We start from the raw sequence: 26,846 nt of genomic DNA on the forward strand, positions 1-26,846 counted from the left end.
AAGTGAAACACTGCAGGTATTAGGGACGCTGGCCATTGTCAGTGAAATGAATGCCACTCAAACTCGAGCTAGCAGCTCATTTTATCCCCCTCATTCACCTATTGATATCAAAGTACATAATACACACTCTTGTCTCCTGAGAGATTTATGTTCATCGGACCCATGAACATTAGAGCATTCTGTCATTGAGTGCTTTTTAACTGATTCTTGAATACAGAAAGTCTGTTATTACATTTTATTTTGTCAATGGTTATTCAAAAGCATTACTACTAGCTGTGTCATTAAGTTCAAATTCAGGCAGTTGCAAAGGTGCCGCAGTTACACTTGCATTCCTGAGTATTCTCATCACCAAAGAGAGCTGAAATCGACCTTCCTAATTCAAGGCCATCTCTTAGATTCATGCATGGTAAAAATAGCAAAGACACTACTGCTATCACAGAGAATGGCATGCTCTCTTTCAGACTTCATTTCTAGATAGTTGTTCTTTGACTCTGTAGAACAATAATTCCAGTTAAAGCGGTATTTCACAACCGCGTGTCTGTGTATTTCACTATGCCGTGCAGAGACTTCCCATTTCATTAATAAGCTGATTGAATCCGAACATGTTTGTTCGTTCCTGCCGTTTTGTGACTGAAATGTTCCAGGTTTTGCTGAGGCTGCATGGGTTTCCCCGTTGCCTAGGTACATGCAGCATTGTAAGCAGGCATCTCCCCAGAATTACTGGGTATGATGGAGCTATCAATTTCAAAAACCATATCTCCAAAATAGTTTTTACATTGCCTGAATAAAACCATATACCAGTATTTAAGTTAAGGCCCTATCTTAAAAAGCAAAAGCCCTGATTAGTATAGGCGGTAGTACTAGTATTATTAATTAATAATAGTACAAGTATAAGTAATTGGTAATCACCATTAGTATTGATAATTGCTAATAGTAAATATGAAATAATATGTAAGGGATAATGTAGAGCGAGGCGGTCTTTATAGCAAATACAACCCTGGGAGGGTGATTTGAATCAGCCTGTGGAAAGCCATGTAATAAAGTACATTTAGTGAGTCACTGTTATTCGCTGTTAGTAAGCCTATGAATGCGGAGTTAGCAGGTAGCAACAATTAAACAAAAATATTGGATTCTATCTAGAAATAGTTCATGATTGATTTTAATGGGTCTGCTTCTTTATGCCTCAAAATGATTGGGATATGTATCTTGCAGAGGGTTAAAACATTGGCAGCACCTTTATGTGTCAGTCAGCAGAAATGACCATTATGCTTTTAGTACTTGAGCCGTGGAAACCAAGAAAGCATCACCAAAGACTAGAAGACGGACAGAAAAAGAGATATTTCAATTCTAAATAAGCTGTTAAATATTAACATGAAATAACGCTAACTAGATTATAAATGGCACATGGGACTTATTAAAAATGAATGACCTTATTGTATATTAAAAAGATCAGCGTGTCTAATAAAGAGTTAACCCCACATTGGCTATTCCAGTGTGATCCTTTTCGTCCTCTGCAACTTCGTCACACCTTCATTTCATTTGCCCAACAAACTCTCTCCCTCTCATCCTCGGCATCATGTTTTCACACACAGTCTCCCCAAACATCTCATAGTATCCTCTGACCCTTTTCTGTCCTCCAGTCAATGCTGCTTGCAGTGATATTTATAATAGCAGGGAGGAGGGAAGAAGGGGCGGATGATGTAAAATGTGTTTCCTGCATGTGTGTGTGTATGTGTGTACTAAAAGAGAAATCTGATTGGCTTACCAGGAGAAAAGACATCCTTTTAAATAAGTCCTCAATGTTAAACTGTTTGCTCTAGGGCTTAGGGATTGCTCACCTCTCCAAATACTATTTTAGCTTGAAAGCACAATATTTCCCAGCCTGAGCTTTCACATGGGAGAATGAGGGAGGGCCCTGGTGCAGCAGTTTCATGGAGGTTGCTTGCAGGCATACTCCATTCTGACAGAATGAGGAGGCACTCGGCAAGAGTGTGGTGGAGAGGAAAGGGGCCCTATTAATAAAATGACTCCATAATGGGTAGTTCCCTGCAGCTTGGCAAAGGAAGACAGGCGGATTGATGGACGAGGCCAAGGCCTACTTCCTCAAGCATACTGAGCTCAACTGTGTGGACATGCCTCTGTGAGGCCAAACGCAAGGCCAGACCCCACAACATTCTAAAGTCCCATTCATATAGGAAGGAAGAACCTTATAAATGGTTTCCTGTTTTGTGTAAATGGGTCAAAGTGTCAGTTTTAAAATAGCAATACATCACATCTAAGCCTAGTTGCAAAGTTTTCTTGAGATGGCGGTTATGCTACATGAAAGCTCCAGGCTTTTTCATTTCAAATGATCTGATATGCTCTGTAACACAGATTTAGAGGATGGAACCAGGCAGAATGTACAGTAATTGTAATCTTACCTCCGTAAGAAAACAGTAAGGTAAACAATACTCCCTGGGTGACGGTATTACATTTGTATTATGCATAATTGGCGTTCCTTAAGAGTACAGCAAACATTAAATAGTATATGCCAGAATTTTGGGTTGTTTACAATAAAAGGTTGTATAAATATTCATTCTTTTAACCACTTTTTTGTTTTGAGGCTGGCTTGGGCAGGGCTAGAGATGTGCTAATGAAATATTGCTTTGCCACAACAATGTTACGGTCTGCCCTAACAATATAGCAGCCTCCTGAAGGCATCACTCCATCATCCTTTCATTACATTTCTTTGTAACAGTACATTGATTAGAGTGGCCTCAGCATGACTGCCTTTTTAATTGTGTATTTGTTGATCTGAAAGCTGCACAGAGCACCGTGGTTGGATCTGTACTAACCATTTCAACAATGCTCTGAGGCATTCTTTGACACACAAAGTTCATTGTTAGAATATACATCAGTTTGTATCACCATAGCGACCTCCTTGGATGCTGAGCGGGGCACCTCATAAATATGTAATCCTGACAGATTTGAGGAATTGTCTTCCTCAAGTGTTCCTCTCCAGCCATTTTGTTAATGTCAACATGAAGGGAAGTTACTGGAATAAGTGTTGACATTCAGCCCATGGTGTATATCATTAATAATTACATACACAAGAATTTCTGTCAGATAACTGCTGAAAAACACTTGAATCCCACTTTTCTGTCGTTCTCATTTTTTCGGTAATTAGGTATAAAAAATAGATGACTTGTGGATGTGAACCCTCGAAGCTTATTCCCTCTGTGTTGTCATACAGGGCGTCATTCATAGTGTAATATACAGAATACCGTATGACAGATTTTCAGTCATTCCTCACAATTGTTATTTTCCAATAGTAATTAAAATGTTACATTGCTAAGGCGTCCTTATGGCTTCCCTTTTTTCCTCTCTCTATACTACTGTATATGAAAAAGAAAAGTTACATTGTCTATAAAACAGTATGCAAAGAACCAAACCAGGTAAAGAATCCAGTTTTGCTGGAAGAAACTATAAAACATATTTACTGTAAGAGCATTTTTTTTTTTTTTAATGGGGTAGACAAAACTTGTGTGTGTGTGTGTGTGTGTGTGTGTGTGTGTGTGTGTGTGTGTGTGTGTGTGTGTGTGTGTGTGTTAGTTATGTTAATTTGTATCACTTCTGTTGAGGGTTGCCACTTACAAAGTATTCATTTGGGAAAGAGACAGGTTGTGTTCCAGATTAAACATACCTGGCTTGACCTCTGCTGAGCACCTGAAAAAAATCACTCGTCCATCTAGGCTCGCGCTTAAGAACAGTGTCCCTTTTGCCCCCTTGTGTAATTGCAGGAGCTTATAGGGAGCTAAAATTTTGCCCTCTGCTCCTCGTTAAACCGCCACTTGTAAAAGCGTTCAAGCGTGGATGCAGCACATTGCAGTTCAACGTTCCCAGACAATGATATAGATTTCCTCTACAAAAGAACAATTGAAAGGGTTGTCACAAATTTGTCCATTGTCACTGGGTCGCTATCATTTCTCTGTTAATTGCCATCATTGTAATAGAATATTAGATGCTCTACACTGCGAAGGCAGTGTTGATGAAGGGGCAGAGTTTTCTTCTTGACCGTGACCAATATCTCTCATAATGGTAATGATGATAATAATAATGTGATACTTCATCGATCCCTGTCGGGATATTTTTTTTTTTTTACCCCTTAACAGTGATGCCGTGGTGCAGGTTCAGCTACAGACTACTGCCCTTCAGAAGGCAGGGATTCAGTCTCTTGCTCTGGACACTTAAGGAAAACGGATGCTTACCAACAAGGGGGCTTAAAGCTGGGTCCTCCAGTTAAATAGTGGTCTCTACTCAATATGTGATTTTACTTAGTAGGCCTGTATCAGGACAGAAGTGGTTCAAAGTGGTTCTGTATTCATTGTGACTCTTGGGGATTGGGTTGTGCCGCTAGAAAATGTTATAGAAATCTTTAGATAAGCCAACATTACTATTATTTTTTATTTATTGTATTGTACGAGAGAATGGCATGAGCTTTGAATGAGAGAAATAAAACCCTGTTTCGTAATTGTTTCACAGCGATTACGTTCTAAAGCACAAATAAATCAACATCAAACACTCGAAGGATGATTTTGTGGAGACAGGCGCTCTTAGTTTCATTCTCTTGTTTTGCATTTCATGCATTACAAGTGCAGCAGTGAACAAGGAAGTAGGCTACTCTATTAATTTATAACCATTTTTATGACAAGGGCATATAAATTTCTCTTAGTTTGATAACATTAAAAGTAAAGTTAGGCTTTGCTGTTGGCACTCCTTTAAAAGCCAGTGCCCACACTGAACTGCCAGCTGCAGACGTGTGTCTTGGGCGAGCGAACCAATAATAAAACCTTATTTTCATACATTTGTTGTTTAGTTTTTTTTCAAATTGTGCAGCAACCTGTGACGACCGTGTGTCCCCATTTCCAACCAATGACATCATTTGTCCAGCCCTGCCTGTTAGCGTCCCTGGTCGGGTCCAATTTCCATTGACCTGGGTGTTGAAGCTGAGTCAACCCCCTATCTTATTTTCGACCAAATAAAGGCGGATAACGGTCAACGCGGGTTAACCCTTTCAAACACAAAGTCAAGCCTGGTTGAGCCCTCAGTGTGAAGGGGATGTGATAAATACTACAGCTTTTTTTTTTTTTTTTTTTTTTTTTTTTTTTTTTTTTGAAGTGAGCAGTGAGCGATTTGAATAGAGCGGGGTGAAGTCTGAGTTGAGAGTGGAGCGATATTGAGCGGAGCAGTCTGAGCAGGAAGGAACAAACAGCTCCGCGAGCGAGGAAGAGGAAATTCTCACCGCTCCACTCCACTCACACGCACTGCTACCTACTAAGGCAACCAGGTGCTCTTCTCGAACCATGGTCAATTTACTGACCGTTTAAGCAGCATGTCCTTCGTCTTCTACGTTGTTGGTTGATGTATTTTTGAGCGATTGAATAATAATTGTTGGTAGCTCCTTGGTGTTGGCAGTGTGAGCACAGATTCCAGTAATCCTTCACACCAAAACCCACACCAAAATTGTCAGATAACTACACACAGTGCAATTATTTCCACTTGGGTCAAAGTGAAGTTCACAGCAAGTGTAATGGATGTAGGTAAGAAAGAAATCTCTGTGCACCCAATGCAATAACCCCACTGTGTGCCAGCACAAAAAACAGAGCCCAGATCTTCAACAAAAGGATGGGCACAATCAGTCCCAGGTCATCTGTGGCTTAGGTCTCCTTTGGCATCAGATATGATATATCTCAGTGTCACCCCCAAATTGCAGGAAAGCTCCTGTGCTAGCCTTCAGCCGTGAGCTGAATGTAAATGTGCATTTGACACCTTTCTAAATCGCTGTCATAACTCATTTCCAGAGCTCTTAAATCTCTCCCTGTCACCTGGCACCTCCGCTGTTTTCCTGTCCAAAAACAGAGCACATTAGCCTTTATTGATGCCTTTGTCCTTTGATACATAATTCATCATTCAGCAACCTTTTTTGGAATTATCATGTATTTATTTTCTGAGGTTGTTCAAACATATGGATTGATACAGACAAAGAGGTTGCACCTGGTTTGGAGTTAGGTCTCATGCTATATGAGAGGAACAGGAGAAGTCTTTTTGTTCACAGGGTTTAGACAAGAGTGATATAGAGCTTCAGTTTAAACTTCAACTTAAGTTGACTGACCACAGGCACTTTTTTGCTTGAATCTATCAGCAGAATTTTTTCTGTAACTGTAAAGGTTTAAAGAGAAACACGGTGTCCGACCTATGTAACCTTTCTGCTGTGCTTATTTTATTTACCGTGTTGCTTTGCTTGTGTTGCGTCGATTATGGAAAAAACAGCCCGGTCTCATGGCAGTTTGTGATATGGTCACGTTATTGAATCTATTGAGTCGTGGACAGGACAGGTGATTACGAATTTTAAAGCAATGTATTTCAATGGGAAGCATATTTTGTGATCAGAGAACGATGACGGTAGCGAGTAGTACTGATAAGGCGAAAGTCCGCGCGGGGAGGTTGGTCGGGGGGTTGGATGGGTCAGACAACACAGGACTTTCACCCCGGAAACCGTGTTGCAGTTCCTTTCCTCGTTATTCTCTTCCTAACCACACCCGTCCCGCTGTTGTCGGCGTGTCGCACGTGTGACGGTTCCTTTCCCCGTTTTTCTTTTCCTAACCACAACCGTCCCGTTGTTGTGGCGTTTCATTTCCCCGTTGTTGTGTGCCCCTGCGCCCGGGGATCGCGTCCCGCGAGTGGCGGCCCGTCCCGTTGTTGTGGCCGGCGTGTGGCGTTTCGTCAAAATCATGACCTGTAAACATATGGATAAATCAAAATAACGTGACTATTTCAAGACCTGGCGTGAGACCGGTTTGGGAAAAAATCATAATCACCATTATTTTGTACAATATTGAAATCAAGATTATTAAACATGATTACTCACTGACTCACAATTATTGAAGATAAAAAGCTAATCAGCAGTGAAAACACCTTGAACTGTGAAATTTACCTTAATACTACAGTCTGAAGTAATAGTATTGTCTTACTTATTCAACTCAAACTATTTCATTCGCCTACAAACCCACTTCCACTCATTCACATATATATAATGGACCAATAGACCCTGTTGCTCTGGACGGAGACCAGTGAAGGCTATTAGAAGCACTTTTCTGGTGATCTCTTGCTTTACTGCGCAGCCTCCAACTGACAGAGACAACATAAATGTGACGTGAGCAACGTGTCTGAAAGTTGTAAATCTCAATCATTCCCAATCTTACAGAGATGGAGAGTGTAGGTATATGTAAGGAGATAACATAAGCACAGGCTAATTATTGCTAACTAAAATGCTAGTTAACATTAGTAATTAAACCTAAACAGCTAACGTAAGTCGAAACTGCCTGCGAGCTTCTCCTGTACTATACGGTAATTCCTCTACTGTGCAACAGTAAGTTACTTGGTTATGACACAATCGTTAGCCTATTTTTACAAAAGCGTCTGCTACGGAGCCATAACGTGAGGTACAAGGTAATGGAGCCTTTTATACATTGTTGTGTTTCTTTAGAAATAAACAATGGACAAATAGAGTCTTTAAACCCTTCAGATGTAAAGTTATTCGCTGTCAAAGTGGCGCCAAAATGTATGCTAGTCAGTGAAATGCTAACGGGAGGTGATCTCTTTGTAGCGTCAAAATGGCGCCATAGGAGGTTCGAGTTCTGAAGCAAAGCTTACCCCCTTGCTTCCACTGCATTCACTGCCTGCCAGTAGCCTGGCTCTGCCCTCCTACGTACTTCCGCTCGATTTTCATTTTCTTTCAGTACTCTATAGTATATATATAATACTCTATATCTGTCTGGGTTTGCAGTATATTCTTGGGTTTTCTCCGGCCAAATATTTGGCGGTCCAATCAGCGAACCGAGGGAGTGGCTGAGAACAATGACGTTGAGGTTGTGCGCAGCGCTAGAAAGATGCGAGCGAAGCCATTTGGTCCGTTGTGGTAACGCTGCCGAATATCCAGAAGTTAAAGCCCGAGCAAGAACAATATTTGCTGAGTTGTGTTGGTGGCCATGATGTTGTGGCCCCTCCTCCCCGCGGGGTTCGGGAAAAGTTAGATTTTCCAGCTCGCTCCGTTAGTGGTGAAGGAGTTGGCTAAAGCTAACGCTAGCGATGCTAATGCTAAATATAAGCCGATAGTTGTTGTCGGTCTCCCCTCTAGTTGCTCATGCACATGACATACGTCACAACCAAACATTAGCGATTGGTTATGGCAGATCCAGAGTGGCAATGGGCAGATCCAATAGTTTTAAACTTCAACAGAGTACCCGCCTTCAAGGAAGTTAACACTTGTCAATGGAGAGTGGCCAAACTCTCTGTACAAATGAAAGTAGGACCAGGCTAGCCTGCCAGTACTAACAAGTTTAAATTGCTACTGCAACCACCATTTCTACAGCCAGTGTCACTTTTTACTTTTACCATTATGGGAGGACAGTGCTGTTCAGTTTTAATGTAATAATGTATTATGTTAGTCTTTTTATACCTTGTAGAAGAGAAAAGTAGATACAAAAATAAGAGCATTATTACATGTTTTTTAATGGATGTACAATCTTAGCTAATACCTTAAAATGATATTGCCATTTAAAGAATGGGATCAGTAATAAAGCGCACTAGTATTGAATTGCCAGCTTCTTTGTGAATAAAAGCAAAATTGCTGGTAAGCAGACAATTCACTAATATACTCCTGCCAGCCCTTTTTTAAGGAGGAGGTTATTTGGTTCAGATGTGTTTGCTGCAGGTTTAGTTAAAGAGCCGCCTGGCCTTCTAGCCCCTCGACTGTCTTCTAGCGGCCTTCTCTTTTTTAAGTGGTCATGGACTGTTCCAGTGCATATACCACACTGAAATAGACTTTTGCTCTTTTCTTCATTGTCACAAAAGGCCAGGCACTTCGCTGGAGTTCCCATTCCCCTTTTACATAGTGATAAGACAGCCATTATCCTTTGAACCTTTCTTTTCACCGAGCCAGGAGAAAAGGAAGAGTGAAAGAGAAGGAGGAGGAGGAGGAGGACAGAGAAAGATTTCTTCCCTGAGGTGAGCCTGGCCTCACCTCTGTGTGGCGGGCTTTTTTGTGAGCAGTGAAGAGGTCCTTAACCTTCTATCAGATGGAGGCACACAGTTGTGTTCTGCTTGAATAACTACATTGAAAAGCCCTGAAGCACAGGAGATGGTTCTATAGACTCTGCAAGTGGCAGAGAGAGAGAGAGGGGGGGCTGTATTGTATGACCTGCTGAAGTGTGACTCTCACATGATGTGCACATTCTTTGTTAAAGTGCACATCAGTGCTTCACTGTGAATCTGTGTTCTCTGTTGTATGGGTCTCGCTTACAGTACAGGATGGTCCTCCTCTAATAATGTCACAACAACACAGTTCACACATTTATATAATACACTTCCTTTAATAGGCCTCACTTCACTTTACAAAGTAAGTCTTTTTGCTCTCAGGCAGTAAATGGCTTTACAGTAGCAATACTATAAATATCCCAGTGCAGATATTTGAATGTCATGTTGCTGAAGGGATTGTGGCGGTTGATGGCTGATGATACTGGTTTTTTTTGGTCAGATATCCTGCTCTTACTTGTTTGCCTTGATAGCAACAACACATGATATTAATTATAGTTGGCTACATAACAAAACCAATGTATTGCATACCAGTACATATGTCATAATTACTGTTATGTTGTGTACATTATTTTTTGGTATTATTTTAAACCAAATCAGAGAGTAGACTTCACAGAATTGTTACTAATCAATCTCCGTTGTAACAGTTGTATTTCAAGAAGGGGCCATTACTTAGATTTTTTTAAGAAAACAGAATATTCTCCGCTGGCCATTTTGTATACACCTCTACTGATGCATGCCGTCACGACTCTTTTAGCTGTTCCAGTATTACTGATATTAGATGACAGAACTCAAATGCTATAAATTTCTGTCTCCTATGTAAATGATCACAGGCTGTCAGCCACGCTTGTCAAATGAAATGTTTACCATAGTTGGTAAACATGCCATTCCATCTTCTGCTCTGCATTGGAGCTTTCACGCTGTCAGATGTGGAGAAACATTAGAAAGTGGTTCTGGTTTTAGGAGCAGAATTGTAGCAAAAAAGGAATTGAACTAAAGTCTCCTCATATTTAATTCCTGGGCAATGGGATTACCTGGCTAGGTACAGTACAAAATATAACAATTGAATTGCTGAAAAAAAAAAAACATCCAGAAGTTACTCTGTGTTCTTCAAACTCCTGTAATTAAATCACAACCCACTGCACTACAAATTCCAGTTATCCCACTTCCTGTCACTTTAATGCGATTTTCATTAGATCGCCTGGCATGAGACAAAAGGTTAGGTTACGTGACTTTATAAATCTCTGTTTATAAAACTGTTGCTGCTGGTGCAATTGCTTGGCAGCTGTTTATTTGTACTCTACTTTTCTTTTTCGGTTTTCCCATAATGCAGTCATCAGATAGCACATTTGTCAGAGACACAGCAAACTTCATTATTTTTGTGTTTTGCTGTTTTGTGTGTTTGTGTGTGTGTGTGTGTGTGTGTGTGTGTGTGTGTGTGTGTGGGGGGGGTTTAATCCCTAATACAGAAACACACCTTGAGGTAAATATGTTATCTACACTGCACACCACAGCTTCAATGCCTAACCCCAACCAATCGAGCTGCTTCGTAGGGCGGGACTTGCCTAGAAGTTACGTGTGATCCATAATAACGCGTCCGGCTGCAAACATTTCTGCCGCAAACACAATGTAGGATTTTATAAGGCTCACCTCTATGCTTGCATCCACTTGTAGGCTCCGATTCCCCACCCACTTCAGGGGCTGAGTTATGTGTACTAGGATGGGGGTTATGAAGATAATTAACATAAAAATTATATAATGTCCATTGTGTGTATTTTTCCATATCATTTCACAAAAACATGCTATATTGTGATATATATCGTTATCGGAATATGAAATGACCTACATTAGGATAGAAGATTTTGGCCATATTGGCCAGCCCTAATGTTTACTCTGTGCCTACATAACAAATCTAAGCATACTGTACCTTGTATATAGGTTACTTAAAATCCATGTGACTGTAGCTAGCTATATTTGGCTATTTGGAAATATTTTGGGGAGGTGCAAATAAAGTGCCTGGGAGCCACATGTGGCCTGTGAGCCGTGCAGTGAGTAACCGGGCCCTACAAGCTGTGCCAACGGCTTGTGTGCCAAATGTGTAGCAAGAGGGTGGCATAAACAGTGTGCCAGCGCTAGTCTGCCTGGCTGCCAGGCACTTCTCTTTATCCAATCAGACAGTTCGGCTTGAGTGAGACCCCTATTCTTGTCTCTTCCCATCTCCTCCCGAAGCTTTGTCATCCTCCTGTGAAAAACAGACGCATGCTTGTGCGCACATTTTTCCCCCTGCACAGCATCAAGCCTCCTCGGTACACCGTTACACTTACCTAGAGACCATAACCAGAGAGTGAATGGTGCAGAGTGTTCCCTCTTTGTTTCTGTCTGCTGTTGCTGTCTTCCTCTCTGTTTTTATTTTTTTTTTTTTTTATTTTTCTCCCAAGACAAAATCACAGGCTAAATGAGCATCCCTCACGCAGTTATTTAAGCATTTCTTCAGAGTTATAGAAAGCAGAGTATGTCTAGAGACCTTTTTTTCAGGGATGGGTGAAGAAGAAAAAAAGCTGTCTGTCTGTGTGTGGCTTTATTGGACATGATGAGGGATGATATTATAGTGGATGCTGCTGCCGCTGCGGCTGTGAGATGAGGAAAGGATCCCATTTGTCTCACGCTCGCTTAGTGTAATGTGTCTATCTGTCACTCTCCCCAAGACCGGACATTGGTGTTCATCAAAAATGAACATATTGTCCACACGGTTCTCCATTTTTTCACTGTTTGTCATTCTGTTAATTTTCTCTACTATTGCCACTTTTCACTCGCATCTTTGCCACATCGAATCCAGACAATGAGTAAAAACCACTGAGATTCCTGTAATTCCTGTATCATCAAATTTACGAGCTACAGACTGAAAGGGAAATGGTAACCTGACAATAATCCTGTGACCGCAGTGATTATGTAGGAGAGGGGGGTGCTTAGAAAGAAGTAAGTGTAAAGCAGCAACTTGCTGAAAAGATTAGGCTAATGTCAGTACGTTTCTTATGTCTTCCAGGTTGATGATGCCATGCTAATGTTTGATAAGACTACTAACAGACATAGAGGTAAGTGCACAGCGTTTCTCTTATTTTTTTTTTGCTCTGTCTTTCTGAAAGGTGAGAAAATACTCATTTTATGTCCTTTCCCCATGAGATAACACAGAACAGTTCCAATCTTACATGATATTAGGTGTACCATCTGCTCAACAATAGGAGCGTGTCAAAGTAATCAATAAGCTGGTACGGTGTTTAGAATGTTTGTGTGTCTGTGTGTGTGTGTGTGTGTGTGTGTGTGTGTGTGTGTGTCTGTGTTTGTGTGTGTGTCTGTGTTTGTGTGTCTGTGATGATGCTGGTGTGAGTGTTTTAGAGAGGTGCTTAAAGGGTGTAAAGATTGTGAGATGGTGGGTGCTGTGTAGTCAGATAACAGCATCAGATAAGGCCCAGGAGAAGCACTGACTTTATCGCTATCTCTCATCGGCCCCTTATCTAAGACGAGGGGACGTTTCTCTCTCATGCAGAGGACTTTCCAAAGACAGGTTTCCTCCCTGCACCACAATGCAGTGGTGTATATTTAAGCCAGGCTTCACGCTTACAGGCCCGACTTAACCGCCGGTAAAGCACATATAGGGCTGTCACTTATCTGGAGCCGTGTGCGATGGCTGTTATTGGCTATGAATCCTCACATAGGTACGTTAAAGGAACTTTTAGGAGACGGGCTGTCCCCGGCTGCGTATGTGTGTATGTATCATTGTGTGCCAGAGTAGTCGACAGGCACTGACAGGTATTTCCACAAGAGAAAAGAGCAGACACTTCTCTGTTTGTCACCCCAGTCAGCTCGTTTGTAGGCTGAGCTGGCATCGCACCATCTCAGTGAACTGGCGCTGTTTTGCCATATAGACGTAAACATTCGTTTGCAGTGAGCGACTCATCCTCCTAACCTGTATAAATGTTTAAGTGCAGTTGGCTCGGATCGAACGCTGTATTGTTTTTTTGTGCAAACTCTCTCACTTTCTTTTTTCTACTGTATCTGTGAGTGTACTCTGCAAGTGTGTGTGTACACTGTGCAGACGAACTCTTTGAGTCTGGTAAACAGTTTCTAAGTGTGGAACATGTGAACTGTGGTGGAAGTGATCTATGGCTTTGAGGGGATTTTGATCTGTAGTGACAGAACCCAGTGTGAGGTCTGCTTTGAGACGAGGCTTTCTTTTTCTCTCTCTTATTTCTCTCTCTCTCCTGTCTGCTGCACTGCCAGCCCTCTGTGAAAGGGGATGGGCGCCACGCTCGGGGAGTGAGTTCGGCGTTTGCCTTTGGGCAGCAAAATGCCCTTCAAATGAAGACAATGATGGAGAAACAGCCTCCTTGGCAATTTTTCTGATGACAGCGGACGTATTTATATTGAGTGTGACACTGAGGCAGGAGGCAGGTGCAGTGCTTTGTTCTGTTGCTGTTTCTTCTAACTAGCATTTAGATATTTTGTTCCAGTTGGAATTAGAAACAGTGTATATTTGCTGCTTTCATCTTGAAAAAACACAACAGCTTTTCCTGATGAATTGCTTAGAATATTACAGAGCCATAAGAAAAGTTGAATAATAGATCAGAGCCATTGGTGCCATTGTGTAATATTAATGGCTCATCTGCCCCGTGACCACAAAGGAAAGGACATTGAATATATTATCAGTGAAACCAGTGCCTGGGCCCACTTTACCGCTGCCTACAGATCCAGTAATGGGCATCTGGCAGCCCGGCAGTCCAAATCAATTTCCCACCTGTGTTCATTTTTATCTTACAGATTGATTCATGAAAAAATAATTTTGGATTTCTCTGCTGCACTGCAACAGATAAAAATACCACATTCTTTATTTAACAATCCAAAAGCTACACAATGCAATTCTTCTAAAAAACATGGTGCCTGTTCCATAATTGCAAGTCCCAGAAATAATAGTTCACTTAGTGCCTCTAATGTTTTTCAAAGCACTGCAGGAAAGAGCATATCTCCATTTTCCATTCCCCCCTTTTTTTTCTCTTGTTAATCAGGATTGTTGTAGTACCTTCAACACAGTGCTTTACAAGAGTGGTGCCCAGCTTTATGCAGTTGCATTTCGACCAAAATTTGAAAACTGTTCTGACCCAAATCCTAAAGCACAACAGCAGCCTAAACATCTTTTTTTAAGGAACTCCTTGAAGTCAGTAAGCATTTTTATATTTACTTGAGCTTGTGTGAGGCAAAATTAATACTATTGTTTCTACAAGCAAATTAAATATGCTGTAGAGAAGAGCCTACATACTTATAGTATATTATGGAGGTGTGTACAAAAGGAAAATTATTCCTTTAAAAAAGAAAGCACTGGTTATCTGAGGTCAAATTTGCAGCACTTCTATGTGATCTGTTGTTAGGCCTGCTCTGGCGCAGTGACGTCACATCACCTCATTTGAATGTTATCTCAGTGGCTTTTTATTTTTCCCATTAAGCTCTTTTTTTACATAGAGGGTATATTGTGTATTACTATAATGCATTGTATTTAGTTTGGACGAGTTTATTGTGTATGAGATGCATGATGGACACTTGATTGTAAGTGTGTTTTCTTTGGGGCTGTGGTGAATTGGATAGAGGACAAACGTCACACTCCACTAGTAGCAGCAATGTCCTTCAGACGGTCCCTGTGAGGCTGGCGAAACGACAGCCAGAGGAGACATTCTCTACCCTTCTCGTTTCGCTCTGTACTTTTTTTTTTTTTTTTACGCTCTATCTTGCCCAGTCATTCAGTCTTATTCTTTCTTTCTTTTCATTTACACAGTCTCACTCTTTCTGTCCCCCAGACCATCTCCCTACCCTGCCTGTCTTCGCCATCTCTCCATTTCTCCCGTCTTTCTCTCCTGCTAGAGGACACTCGCTGTAAGCAAAGCTCCTCACAAAGGCACATGCTGCACACCATCTCCTTGGCATTTAAAAGAGTAGAATACGGCCAATTGTGTTGGAAATTGAACTCTCTAAAGCCTCCCTTCCCACTGCAGCAGTTCATTGTGGGTGAGTTCAGTGTCTTTGGTGAGCAGCTTGGGCTGTCCAGAGGTTGATGCCAGAGGGCGCCTATTGTTCCATGTTCTGCTGCAGTGTCCCCACCACACCGCCTCCCTTCAACCTTCCCTTCCTCTCCTGATACTCAGTTTGTGACAGAAAAGAGGAAATAGGAAATGTGTATATTTGTGTTGTGCAGTTATTCTTTTAGTTTTTAGATGGTTTATTCAGCAGTGCAGGAGGTACAAATTACAGTGTGTGTGTGTGTGTGTGTGTGTGTGTGTGTGTGTGTGTGTGTGTGTGTGTCTGCATGCTCCAAAACACAGGCCATGTCCTGGGACAAGGCCATGAGCACAGCAGCCACCGACTCCACATACCAGTCGTCATTCCCACTACCCTCAACATGACTTCACATGCCCTCCCCTGGATGATAGGACGAGCAACACTGGTTGGAAATAAAAGCTTTTGGAATAGCCCCGAGTCCATATTATCATCTATCATATAGTCATCTTTTGCCTACTATTGTCCTGCAGGCTGACATTTGATATATAACCAAAAATGGGATTTTACTGTCAAACCCAATTGGTAGTGCTAAGTAGAGGGTTGCTGAGGTGAAACAAATGGCATCTCTTAGAGGAAGGGATGGAGACTGTGATGAAAGAGTGGCAGAGTGACAACAATCGTTATCCGCCAAAGCATTGGGGTTTGATTTGTAAGTTAAAGGTACAGTAGATGATAGATGAATTCTTTATCTCACTACTCACATGCCTTCTTTATTAATTGCTACTCTGCTACACCATAATTAGCCCTCCTTTTCCACCACATTACCACTCTCTTCATCAGCAGATCTCTGTAGCACAATTCCACACACATAATCCACACAGGACCTTTTCAAGGGGAAATATACCGTATAGATATGTACTCCCTCTGATTTGATTACTCACATGCAGCTTCTCGGCATCACACGTATTCCACACAAATCAAAAAATGTAAGTATATACAATGCAAATTAGTACATTGCAATCCCTAAGCTAAATTACACTCTTACGATTATAAGTAGCTGATTAATTGGGTCAAAACTGCATGCAACGGTGATGGTTTGATTCATGCTCTGCAAAAATCTGTACTGCTATTAATCAGTGTCATACCTGCAGTTTCCACCAAGTATTTAGTTTTCAACAAGTTTTTAGTTAATTACTGTGAGTTAAAATATTGGAGGTGACATTTATATCTGTTTTGGGTAACGCACACGTTCTCTTTTACCTTTTCTTAATTACACTATTAAGAAAGATGATGAAATCCTAGTGTAACTTTCTTTCATATTGTTTTACAATAGTTTGTAACCAGAGAGCACCCATTAGTGTAGCTTTATAATGACTGTGTGACTGATCGTAAGCCAAATTCCTTCTTTATTTGAATGATGCAAGTAATAGTAATGCGCTACAGTGTTGGGGACCAAGATAAAGAAGCAGAGGCTGCATTGTTTTAGTCAGAGGGCTGCTTTGTACGAGAGAGCCAAATGAGTGAGGCCCATATTAGAAGCCATGTTCCTGGAGAAGAAGGATATTCTTGGTTTTTGTGCAAGGACGGAGCCAAGGCTGTGTGAATTTTTGTATAGCCTTTTTTCTGTGCTCTTAAAAGGCTGGTTTTCTTTTTGGCAGACAAACAGAAGACTGCATTGTGTGTGTCTGTAATCTCTTTACCTGGATTGGCAGCAAAGCTAGCAAGTGCAGCTCCCAGTGTGGAATTGGCACTGAGGAGTCAATGTCACACTGAGCGAGCTGCCTTCCAAACAACAAGAAACTGGTTGTGTCTCTGTGAGACCATGTGTGTGGATGACAGCGCACAGTTTTTCTCTTCAGTTTGTGTGTCTTTGTTCATTTCATAGGTGCATTTTACAGCCCCGGTGTAAGCAATGTGAGCAATATGACCAAGCCTATGAATATGCCACACAGTTCAACCTTCCAACAGTATATTACTTTGTGGTTTTGGCGTTTTGTGTTTGTCACAACAATCAAAACTAAGCTTCATAGAGCAAAAGTCTCTGTCCCAGGATACACAAGCTCATACAGTAACAAAGGCTAGACCAGTATAAGGTGTCATTAGACACCAGCTATTTGACATAAATTTGCCTCTCCTGCCTTACTGGGTGAGAAAAAGAAAATAATTGGCCTCATTATCGTTCATCGCTTTGGCATATTACATTCATTATTTTATACAAGGACTGCCAGTATGAGTCCTGTAACCTGGGAAGCAGAGCTGCGCCTCCACAGGTTAACTGTTGCTCCCTGAAAAGCCCCTGTGTTTGACGTCACCACAATGCCTCATCAGCCACCAGTGCTAGGGATTGAACATGGCCGACTGAGCAGAGGATGTCTGTCTGCAAAGTGATTGCTGGCTCATTGACTGAGTAGAAGAGGAGGGGGAAAAGGGACTGGAGAAAGGGAACAAGTACAGTTAGAAAAGAAATGGGAGGAAAAGGGAAAAGGGGAGAATGGAAAGGAGGGGGACTGAGCACAGGAAAAGCACGGAAAGTAGAATGAAGGCATGGTGAGAAAGAAAAAGAGAAGGAAATAAAGAAAAAGGAGTGCCTCAGTGGGAAGCCTCCCCCTGCTGGCTCCTCTGGCTGGAAGCTGCTGCCGATGGCTTCAAAAGAGCGCCAGGCAGTCTAGGCCTCTGCTTCTAGCAATTAGAGATCACTCCAGCGGATGCCTCCTGGCCAGCCTGCAAATCCCTCAAAAATACCCTCTGATTACTACTGTAGGACACAGGCTGTTTACCAAATGGATCTAGCACTGCTGAGAGTGAGGTTTGATAATGCCTTCTTTTGTTCAGGCAAGAGAGAGAGCAGGGTCATTTGAGTTTTAAAGATGGCATGACTTCAGAGATGAATTTCCAACAGCAGTAGAAAAGTTAACCAATTCTTTAATTCCTCATCCAAATAGCTCTGTAAGCAAATAGCCACTGCTGTTTTTACAAGAGAATAAAACCTGTTTGAACAGAACTTCCCCAGCACTTTTCCGAGGGCCAGGTCTTCTCTGATGATTAATTTCCCCCACTGCCAATCCCTTTTTAAACAACCGAATCCCCGTTGGTTCCACGGGAGATGTAGTGTTTACAGATCACAGCTCCTCCGTGCTCTTTGACTACTGTATAGCAGCACTGGAGCAGAGTAAAACAATCCACCGCTGTGCCTGACTTAACTGATTGACACAACATTCGCATCAAGTGGAATCAGATATTCCCGCACTTGCCCTTGCATTGCTTCAGCCTTCCAACGTGAGCTGACATATTCCTTATTGTATTCTCTCACCTTGACAGAGCTGATATTAGCGATTAGTTTGAATGTCATTTAAATGGCAGAGCTAATCATACACGCTGGGTCTACCTCTACCTGAGGGCCCCTCACCTTGGCCTAATCACAGTGACAAAGGAAATTATATGTTTAGCCACTCTTAATAACTGCTCCAGCTCATCAGCTCCAAGACTGAGGCTTGGAGGCCAACCTGTGCCTCACTAGGGAGGCGTAGCATGAAGCAAGGAGCCTGGCCCCTGGCCCTGCTTCATCCTCTTCAGGGTGGTTGTTGTGATCCACGTCCTGGCAGCACTGGCCCAGCAGACTCTACCTAAAAATCAACCCCAACGTCAGTAGCTGTGTAAGTTCCTGCTCGTATTTTGTGATGAACCCAATGAGACGTGCTTGACAGGTAGGTGATTAAACGGTAGACAATCCTCCACTCCTTGTCACCTGTCTGACTCCTGCGCCCTGCTGAAATGTGCCCCTCTATCTATGTTGCTGTAGTCGTGTGTGTTTTTTAGGCTCTAGTATGCCTTATAGACGAATGGGTTTGGTTTTGAATTAGAGTCTGCTGTGCCGGCCCTGCATGGCCACTGCAAGAGGAAGGAGGATGAAGGCAGGAGATTGTGGAAGAAAGCCTGGGGTTTTAATCTCTTCCCCGTGTTTATCTCACCACCAGGAGACAAACCCTGTGCCATTAAAAACATCAGCTACTCCCACTGGTTGGCTGCACGGCCGCACCTCTGAAGACGTTTGAAGGACAAAATGAAAGTGAAAAAATGTGCAGAAAGGCATATTTGTGTATGATAGGCATGGTCTGATTTGTGTGTGTGTGTGTGTATGCATTGGAAAGCCATATTGATTAGAATTTTCCTTGGATATGCAGTATACAGTATGTGAATGGAAAAATAATTTGCTATCTACACAGTGAGTCCACACTGCACATTTGCAGCATATATTCCCTCTTAAAAGCAGAGATGAACTTATTTGAACAAAAATAAGCAAACATCGTTGGCCTCAGCTGCTGCCATGAGGAATCGGTCTCTTCAGGAAATGAAAATGCCAGCTTGGAATTGTCATCATATGGAGAGTTAGCCCACCTTTAACCTTGTAATACCCCCACAGTGTCTCTATTTGTGACCTGCTGGATACTCTTAGAAAGTGAAACCATCAGGGAGGATCTACTGCTCACATCATCATTCTTAGAACACCTAATAGTGGATTTACCAAGGTTAAACCTCCGGTGAGATTGCAGCCACCGTGACCTGGAATATTGAGTTTACATCCACTCACACACAAATACGCACACAGATACAAAAAGACATGCACACACATTGCTTGTGTGAGAAGCACATAGGCACACGAGTTTGTTTGAAAGTACGTTCAGCATTGACAAGCTCACTTGAAGTCAAGACATTTAAAAACGATATAGCAAGACGTCCATATCACTGCAGGAATATTGCATCCTATGTGCATGGGGCTAGAGAAACAGACAGGGGAAGCTTCCCCGTGCATTGTCCCCTTTATTTTTACAGCCTGATTGGTGCCTACCCAGGCGTCTTACAGCTGAGCGCAGCACATGAGGGAATTATCTAAGTGTCTGCTGTGCAGTGTTAGTAAAATATGTCGCTTCTTGTCTTTGTAGGATTTTTAAAACCTGCTGATCGCATGGACATGTTTTTGATAGCCTTCACGCCCACAGATTCACTGCAGAAACATCTGTACTCCGCACAGTTGTCCCCCTTTGAAGAGTAAATTATTTTCTACTGATTTTATAGATATGTAAAAGTGTTTCTGATGCAATTTTTGTTGGATATTACTTATCAGATTTAAGAAATAAGAGAAATATGCTTCCTTTTGTTCAGGAGAAAAGTAAATGGGCTATTTTTATTCCACTGAAAATTCAGTAACTGCAATAAAAGAGTTGGCTTACGGTTTATGGACACATTTACATCTAGATTTTTGACAGCTTTATACCATGAAGTAATGTTTGTCAACTGTTCCTGATGCTGATATACATAAATCTGATATGTCATTATATATCTCAGTACTGTGTAATGATGGATAGTCTCTGATTTATATACTTTAGAGGCGTTCACATTCATAGATGGCATTTAAAAATGCCACAGTCACTGGTGTTTCACTTGATACAAAACACAATCATTTATCCTGCTCCTATTTATGAAAACACAGTTGGGGCGACATTATGTGTTTGAATTTAAATATGATAGCATCCTACCTCTCGCACATTTTTTCAGGGAAACCGCTTCTATATAACTTTGACATAAGCTATTAAATTCCAATAAAAGAGGACAACACATCAACTATCAAGTCTCAGCTCAACTGCTTTGAAGTTAGGTTTTTTACTGTCTCTCTTGAGCGTAATGGTGGTCAGAAATACACCAGCCCCACACGGCTGTAAATTACAATCATCTGCTGGGCCGCAGCAATCACTTCTCACAGAAAGATTGCAAACGGAATTAGATTACATCACCTCCAGTCCAGGCATCTAATCTTAGATTAAAGGGAAAAAGAACAGTCTCTGGTTTCTTTCTTAAATTTTTTTGTTCTTATTTTTCCGTGCTTTGAGGGTCAAACTGAGTGTCTTATGTCATTCCAAGTCTTCACCCGACATGCCAGTCATCCCCCGTTTCAAAGCAGTTCTCCTGCCTCCACTCTATACTTCCATGCTGTTGTGCATTTGATGTTTATTTGACCAACTTTAACCATGTAGCTCCTACTGTACTTGCAGCTGATTGGCCTCCCACAGTCCTGTTGGTTTACCACTTAAGCAGTTGTGGGAGGCTCTTTTTGAAGTGGAAGGGCTTTTTATACAGAAGCAGCCAAAACAATCATAGCACTGCAGGGAACATCCTGGCACTGACTGGTATGTTGCCAGACAAGATAGACATCCTTTTTTGTGTGTATCTGTAAAAAGCAGCAAAAAGAGAAATGTTGTCTTCCGTCAAGAACATTGAAGCATTGGTAATAACCAAGGACTCAGAAGGGGCACATGGTGTCTGTCCCTATATTACCAAGCAGCCTTCAGGCTGCTTCATGGATTTGTAAGAACTAGGAACTTGACATGTCTGAAACTGACACACAAACACACTTGAACCATTAAATGAAGATTTCTTCCGGCAAGCAATAAAGATGCATTTGAATACGGCGTGCTCCTTTACATCACAAGCGACAAGCAATGTTTTTATGCTCCCCCATCACATAGCTGCTGTGATGACCTGTGATGGTCAGTTCTGTGCGTGTGCATGTGCTTGTGTGTGTGCTTGTGTGTGTGCTTGTGTGTGTGCGCCTCTAGACTGTAATAAGGGTTGCCTAGCCAAGCGTAAGTGTCAGGGTGGAAAAGCCTGGCTCATTAGGTACCATGGCAGGATAATGTATGAACAGAGCTCGTGAAGAGAGAGTGAGCAAGAGAGAAAGAGGGAAGCAGCCATTGTTCTTTCTCTTCTCTCTCCTTGCTGTCTCTCCCCACTGCCTCCTCCTCCTTCTCCTCTTCTTTCCCCACTGCCAGTTTCTTCTTTGTGTGTGTGCGCCTGGGGATATTTAGGCTCCCTGGTCACATTATGCCCTGTTATTCGATGCAGAGCTGCCACTCCATGGGTTTATACCATTTATTCATAAATTAATTAATTTATTGGTTTATTAAATTTAATTCATCGCGTCTTGCATGATGCTTGTTTTGCGCCTCTGTTGCTCGATTGACAGGTTGCCAGTCATGGTAAGATTCCATATCCCATTGGCGTCATGCAGCAGCACGTTGCTAATTGAGTTGAATGCGTAGCTCGTCTCTCCTCAGTGAATCCATCTGTCGCTGTCTTGTCATCAGTTTGTTCGCACTTGACAGGTTCCAAGTCGGTCTTTCTGTGTTTAACTGTGCGCTTCTGTGTAGGTGTGCTGTGTTTTTATTTATGCAAGGGTGTGTGTGTGTGTGTGTGTGTGTGTGTGTGTGTTACAATGCAATATAAATTGGGTGGCTGCCTCGGGGCCCATTCCCTGTATGATGTGCCTTGCCCCACTGTAGATTCTCACAGAGAACAAGCCCTCAGCCAGCCACCCTGTTTATGTGACATTGGCCACTACACACATATTTACACTCACCAGCCGCTACCTTGCTAGTACCAGGTTGGAACCCCCCTTTTGCCTTCAGTACTGCCTTTAATATTTGTGGCATAGATTTAACAAGGTGCTGGAAAGATTGCTCAAAGATTTTGGTCCATCTTGACATGATAGCATCACGCAGTTGCTGCATATTTGTCGGCTGCACATCCATGTTGCGATTCTCCCGTTCCACCATGTCCCAAAGGTGCTCTACTGGATTGAGATGTGCTTGTGGAAGCTATTTCAGCACAGTGTGATTTGAGTGACATGGCGCGTTATCCTGCTAGAAAGTAGCCATTAGAAGATTGGTACATTGTTGCCATAAAAGGACATCAACGAGGTGTTTTAGCACACTGGATATTTTTTTTCTTTTTTGGACCATTCTCTTTAAACCCTAGAGATTGTAGTGTGTGAACATCCCAGTCGATCAGCAGTTTCTGAAATACTTAAACCAGCCCGTCTGGCACCAACAACCGTGCCACGTTTAAAGTCACTTAAATCACTTATCTTCCCCATTCTGGTGATTGGTTTGAAGTTAGCAGACCATCTTTACCATGTCTACATCCCTATATGCTGCCACCTGAATGGCTGATTTGCCATTTGCGTTAACATGCAGTTGAACAGGTGTACCCCATACACATATGAACAGGCAAACCCAACATATCAGTGGATATTCACGCCATAATGCATAATGATCTGTAATAAATCTAAATTTGTGTAAGTGTAGTGATTTTTGGCTTATGCAGCTTTTGGCAGCAAAAACCTCACAGCTGTGAGAGACCCTTGACATGGCAGCCAATCAATAGTTCGACAGGTTACAAAGGAATCCATGTGGGACGATGACATGATAAATACGCGTTGTGCCTAGTTGCCTCTGCTTGGGTTTTTGCCTCCATGGAATTGCCAGTGTAATTGGAGAGAAGGGGTTGTTTGTTTGTATGTGTTTGTTTTCATTCATGTATGAGCCACAGGGTCGTGTAAATGTGCACTTTTGGGCCTGATCTTTATTGGGCTTATGCTGAGAGAGACTGAACTTAAAAGACAGTGCGTCTGTGTGATGCGTTCTCTCCATCAGTAGATAGATGGCGTCTACAGTGTGTTTTACCGCTGCACCTTCATCACTGTCTTTCATCACCGCTGCCAGCCCATCTCTGCTCCCCTCTCTGTTCTCTCAAAGTTGTGTCTGCGAGAAAGATAGAAAGCGAGACATAAAGAGAACGCAAGCGTGTGTGAGGAGGAGTGCGGTGATGGCACTTCACACAGCAGAGTGTGTCCTGGCTTTGATACAGTACGAGCACGCTGTAAGACTAGGGCGAATGAAGACGGCGCGCTGTTTTAGAGAGGAGGTTCGCTGCGCTCCTCTGTCAGCAAGCTTTGGGAGGGGATTCTGTCTAGAAGAGAGCCTTGAATATTTTGTAGGCCCCAAGTGTTTCTTGATACCTCCAGAGGCAGCTTTTCTGTCTGCCTGTGTGTGAGCGATTGTGTCTCTCTGTGTTTGTGTACTTTGAGCATGTGGGAACCAACTCCTTACGCACTACAAATGAGCAGCTGCCTTATCAATCCCGCCTTTCACGCTTATGTGAACTTTATTAACTGACACTTGCATACACTCAGAGGGTTGCACATGTGCATGTGCATGTGCACACACACACACACACACATACACATACATCCACACGTGCCCAACCCTCTTTCCGAACTGCCACAGTTGAAGAGCAGTTGCATCAAAGGCAGCTGTCTCTCATCTGACTTTATCTTCGTCATCTTTTCCTTTCTAACTCTTTCTTTCCTGTCACTTCACACATTTTCTTTTTTTTTTTTTTTAGCTCGTTCCCTTGTGCTTCGCTCTCTTTGTTTTTTTTTTACCCCGTTGCTTTCTCACCTTTGCCTCTGTCTGCTCCACCTACCTGCCAGGGAGATTCTCCTCCAAAGAGTAGTGATGTTTTTTTGTATATTTTCATGTCCCATTTCTGGAGAGATCACTTATTTATTTTTTTTGAAATGCCTCATCAAAGGATCCATATCACAGGTTCTTCTCTGTCCACCAACCTGCAAACACAGCAGTCCCTTAAGAAATGTCATTTCTGTCTTCTCCTTTTGTTCTGTAATTTCTCCATGTCCCTCCTTTTCTCTTGGGAATTCATTTATCGTTCGCTGTTCTCCTGTCCCCAGCTCTCTGATCTCTCTGTCTCCGTCTCCCTCTCTATGTCTGTCTCTCTGTCTTTGTCTCTGACCAACCTCCTTTTTTTTCCTCTGTCTCCTTCTCTCTTTCCAAAGGTTTCAGTGCAACTGTGATTATGAATGCTAGGTGGTGTATTTTTGCCAAATTGTATTACTAATAATGACACAAAAGAGGATAAATTGGTATTTTTATTGGTGTCCTTTAAAGGAATCAAGCTCTAATAAGACACATTTTTCTTGTAAATATCTTTTTTTCACATTCATGAAAAATTATGCATTGTTGAGGTAGAATCTACGTATCAAATTTACAATATTTCTTTATTCTATCATGAAGATTTGTTTTATTGAAAGCAAGAATAGTCCAACATGTCCAATTTGGGCAAAGTAGTTGACCAACAAAATAAAAGGAACATCAGTTCACACACATTCACACCACTCATAATTTCATGGAATTACTAACGCCTGGAAACTTGTTCTACATTGTGTGTTAATATTTAACCTTGGAGGCTAATTAATACCAGCCCAATCAGTATTTAAGGTCCATTTTATGCCATGGAGTTGAGATACCATTGGTCAAGATTGCAAATTAGTAATTACACTCACTTTGCATAGCCAGCAAGCACAGAAAAAAGTAATTTTAACCCAGAACAATTGTCAGTCATCTTCCCCCTCTGGTATTCGTGAGATAATTCTTGTCACAGAGAGACGCTCAGATTGAGCTTGGATGCTTTAGAGGAAATTGGTAAGATGTATCACAGAAATTCACTGCTTTAAATTTGATTCTGATTCTTCTGTGCAAGTTAAACCATCACACGCTTCACACATGCTCCCAAGTGGTCAGAGAACCAATTTGTTAGGCCTCTGACAACAGACGAGCAGACTATATGAGAACGCACAGGTCTTACCGCCAATGTTAAAACCCATTTCTCAGATATGTGTGGACCAAATTTATTTATGTTCAGTTGACCAGCTTTTTGTTGTTGTTTTTTTTTTTTTTTTAATCTTGTGACCATCAGTGCTTAGGTTAAAAATCCAATTCAATCTATCTGGTATCTAATGTGGATCCAAAATGTAATGCCTGTGGTAAATTGAAACTGGCCTCATTCTGCTCTGCATGCATTGATGATGTTGTCTCTTTGAATCTTTGACATGGCTCTCCAGAACACTTTATGCAGCACCATAATATAATGCCTTCTCTCTCTGTTTCTGAGCGTGTTTTTGTCGAGCCAGAAGTGACTCTTCCCCCCGTGGATCTCAGTGAAAAGATTCCACTTGAGAACAGTTCTCTGGCGTGCAGGCACGCAGGCACTTGTGTTCCATCAAAATGCTAATAATATCATCTGCAATATCCAGGGCAAAATTATTGTAGTGCTAATTGGTGAAAGAATTTGCTGATGGGAGCACCTGCCCACCCCACTACTCAATTATTTTTAATTACAATGGCTGTACTAAAAGAGAAAAAATTGTGTAATGATCAATGTTTCTTCAGTGAGGTGACAGTTTAGCTCGCATTTGCTTTAACACAGCCATGTGTGGCTCATTTAGATGGCAGGGAGATACTTGTGTTTGAGTCGAGCAGCTCTAAGTGAATGTGGGCCCTCAGGAGAGGATCTTCTCTCCCCTTGGTTTTATGCAGCATGATTTATTCATCGCCCCACATGTCTGTAGAAGGGGTCTTTGGGTGGTTCACACGTGCTGATATGTGCTGTGTTGCCCCACACCTCCTCGTGGCTTCACACTTGAGAGGGTTGCCTCGTCATACATTGAGAAGAGAGGGAGCTATAGTGAAAAAAAATGCAAATGTTGTAGTATGAATAAAGTTGCACAAAAAAACGAATTGCAGAAGATTCGTTGAACCAAGAGGGAGGGAAAATCCCTTATTTCTAAACAATCCCTCTCTTCCAAATTGTCAAATTAACTTTGTGGCTAGTGAGAGGGGGTAATTAATGCTTCTTTTTGGGAGTGCTTTCCTAGTACGTGTCAGTTTTTCTGGCTGCCTTCAAAGTGATAATGCTCTCCGGCTGTTGCCCCCAGGGGACTGCTCCATCTTATTAACTTGTCTTGGGAGACGGGGCTGCCA

The 26,846-nt window shown here is 42.0% G+C and overlaps 1 protein-coding gene across 10 annotated transcripts in view; it reads left to right on the plus strand.

The window, feature by feature from the left end:
- Positions 1–26,846, plus strand: part of LOC114566221 (RNA-binding protein Musashi homolog 2) — a 251,123-nt gene that overhangs the window by 125,094 nt on the left and 99,183 nt on the right. For all 10 annotated transcript variants that reach the window (XR_003694035.1, XM_028594535.1, XM_028594533.1 and 7 more), the window contains exon 7: positions 12,176–12,224. Coding sequence is in view for 9 of the 10 variants with exons in the window: in XM_028594535.1 (XP_028450336.1) it covers positions 12,176–12,224 (49 nt within the window). In the remaining variant the exon portion in view is untranslated. The remainder of the gene's footprint in view (positions 1–12,175; positions 12,225–26,846) is intronic.

Source organism: Perca flavescens, chromosome 13 (genome assembly GCF_004354835.1).
Source record: "Perca flavescens isolate YP-PL-M2 chromosome 13, PFLA_1.0, whole genome shotgun sequence".
Classification (NCBI taxonomy): Eukaryota; Metazoa; Chordata; class Actinopteri; order Perciformes; family Percidae; genus Perca; species Perca flavescens.